The sequence below is a fragment of the Histoplasma capsulatum genome, genomic scaffold, assembly GCF_000149585.1.
Source record: "Histoplasma capsulatum NAm1 scaffold_2 genomic scaffold, whole genome shotgun sequence".
In the NCBI taxonomy this organism is placed as follows: domain Eukaryota; kingdom Fungi; phylum Ascomycota; class Eurotiomycetes; order Onygenales; family Ajellomycetaceae; genus Histoplasma; species Histoplasma mississippiense.
The window spans coordinates 2,165,864-2,168,957 of NW_001813981.1; the positions used below are offsets into that span (position 1 = coordinate 2,165,864).

The window sequence follows — 3,094 nt, forward strand, 5'->3', positions numbered from 1 at the left end:
CCCACTCAGTATAATCGAGAATTATCGAGATGACAAAATCAAATATCGAGAGAACACTCTTTAAGTACAAGCTATCCTCGCTATTTAACAAAAGCCAGGCCGAACGCTGCCAAACAAATAGCTCTTACTTTCAACGGGCCCGAGAAGTTCGTGAAAAGTATCTTGATGACGCTTCGAGCCTACATTACCGAATCCAGCAGGATAGATTCCAAAACGCCGAAGCAAGCCCAAACTTCTTCATTTCCTTCCCAACTCGCCGCTCGCAACAAATCGCCCAGCAAACAGCCTATAACAAGGAGGTGTCTATACTCTCAGGCGTTGCGAAATATGTGGGTTTTCCAGCTGCTCCGGCGATCCTGCCAGCGCGGCAAAATGAGACAGATGAAGATTTGGCGAAGATGGGGGTATGTACTCTACTATACATCGGAATATCGAAAGAAGTGCTAAAGTAAACTTTTCGCAGATTGACCCTCGCTCGATAAATGCGCCCCACAGCTTTCCCCGCCCATCCCTACCTCGCAGCACTTTTACGACCACACCATCGACAACGGCTCGGCTCGGCGCAGCGGAGGAATTCCTCGAACACACTCCTTGGGCAAACCCACAACATTCTAGCCATGAGCAATATCTGCAACAGCTTCAGCAGATTAGGATGAACGAAGAGCAACACAGGGTGGAGAATGTATATGCTACCCCTGCTGCACAACAGCGCGTTGTCGATCTACACGCGCCCAACGGGTCAGCTTCGACGATCCCAGATCATGCATCCGCGCCTAACTCGTCAGCTACAAAGACTCCGCAGGACGTTGAACAGGATCGAATACGCCAACCACATCATACCAATAACAGGGCGCTCATAGCGGCTAACGAGTCCCCATTCGCTCACCGTCCCAAACCAGATGAAGCTGAAAGAATCTCTGGATTTCGGTCCCAATCATCGTCGCCGCTAGACTTGCGGAAACCCAATAATCCACGGCGGCCCCAGTCGAGAACCATCTCCGATCAGCGATCTCCCTCTCACGCTCAGCACCATCGTAATACTCCCTCGGAAGTCGGGCTTCATCAAAGCTCCAGCGCTACCAGAGATAACAATTATAATAATAACAACACCCACACAAACAGTAATAATAATACTTCTAACAATCTCCAATCTTCTCCACCCACCTCAGCGCGCTTGGGACTGTTTGGCGCGCCAACTCCATCCCAACGGGACCCATCTCCGCAACCACCGACTTCGGTTTCTGGCCCCAATCCTGAGCTACTCAGCTCCTCATCGTCAGGGGCAACGGCTGCCCGACAACGGTCTACGCCTCTGAACTCCATGCACCAAGCTGCTGGTATCACTGCAGGCGGGTCTGGGAGGAGTCGAATGGGGGCGCGATGATATATATATCTACGTACATCCGGGAAAAATATTTATACCGATCCTTCATGATGCACATCCACCGCTTGCACCTCACACCCCCCGTATTTACTTCCCACGTACGCGCTGCTCGCGCCTATGCTGGTGCCCGGTATCTGGCGCAACAATGAAAACTTGATAAATGGCGTTTTGTTTTGTTTTTCTTCACTCTACGAGCGCACGCGGTACGAAACGGTTGGGAATATGCAAGGGAATGGGCTGTATTTTAATTATTTTCTCTCTGCACGGTTGTTTGGTTGTTCCTCTTTCGTTCTAACTCGTAATAACTCCATAAGAGGGGGAAGGCCTGTAAGCAATTAACCCTTTTCTTTTCTTTTCATTTTTTTTGCATATCATTGAGGGGTTGGCGGACTGTGAGAAGTATTCCAAAGCATTTCTTATTTTTCCATTCTGTTATTTTCTAAACCATTTTGGACATAACATAATTACCTGGGTCAAAGAAAAGAACGAGAGTGGGTGTTTTTTAACCTTTTTGACTTTAATTTCAACTACAGTTCAAGATATATATTTGCTTCCTGCCGTTTCTTCTTTTAGCTCATGTAATGATGTATGTATTTGCAATGGGGTTGATACCTGGAACGTTTTACTCTTTTCTCTCTCTCCTCGATAAATATGTAAAAACATCTGTTTCCTGTTGAGCGATTTGACAAAAGGGAGTTTGCTTTATATGATACATACATATTTATCTTCATTTTTGTTTTTATGAGACCTGCCACATGAATTATCAGTTACAGAGTGATTTGTGTGCCTGATTTGATTTGATTTGATTGATTGATTGATTGATTGATTGATTGGCTTTTGCCCCCGAGTTCTGTCTTTGCCGTAGCCAACTGGCCCTCCCACAAGGTCATATTATATGGATACGACGAAAGTCATCCACACGTTCATCGCGGTTGAATTGCAGTACACGATATTCTTCAACTCCCATCTGAAACTGAACGGGACAGATTAGTCCGCAATGCGGGTATCGGACGAAATCAATCATGGCGCACGCACTTGGACAGATGCCCACAGCTTTCATCTGGCCAAAACAGCGTTGGCATCCGTTGAAAAATGGACGCACGTCGTCCACCGGTGTGTGTTGGCAATCAGCCTTCGCGAATTCTATCTGCTCCTGCTTCAGGGTGTTCTGCGTAGTTGGGTTCTGGTGGATGGCATATTCGTCTCCCGTCACGCTCCAGGGCGGCTATCGGGATCGTATGCGGCGAGGAGCAGGAGAAGGAGCAGGAGGGGGAGGAGGAGGAGGATGTCAAAAAGTTCGGGATCCCCATATATCTTTCACCCAAGCCTAGAGATGCCGGGTACATACATCATTTACACGCGCTTCAAGGACATAACTAATGCAAAGTGATGCATTTTATTATTTCATCTCGATTCTTCTCATCATCATAACGATCGTGGGTTAACATAACATTGCCAAAATGGGGTATATAATATTATGTTATAAAAGAATTGCTTGCGCAGATATCAGTCCCACCTCTATCATCTCACCTTAGAAAAAAAAACCTCAATAAACCCAAATTCAAACCTAGTCCACCACATCTTCCCATTGCTTATCGCATTCGCTTTCTCCTTCGCGCCTCCCAACATGGAGCCCTCCTACCCAAACCACTCGCACCCGAGCGTCACATCGTATCCACACATCTTGCAGACTGTACATCTGCTAGTCTT

The 3,094-nt window shown here is 47.0% G+C and overlaps 1 protein-coding gene across 1 annotated transcript; it reads left to right on the forward strand.

Annotated features, from left to right (window-relative positions):
• Positions 1-29: 29 nt before the first annotated feature.
• Positions 30-1,384, forward strand: HCAG_02719 (predicted protein; the record flags this gene model as incomplete). Its single annotated transcript, XM_001542498.1, has 3 exons — positions 30-404; positions 464-1,121; positions 1,170-1,384. 3 exons carry the CDS (start codon positions 30-32, stop codon positions 1,382-1,384), a joined length of 1,248 nt encoding a protein of 415 aa, XP_001542548.1.
• Positions 1,385-3,094: the final 1,710 nt, after the last annotated feature.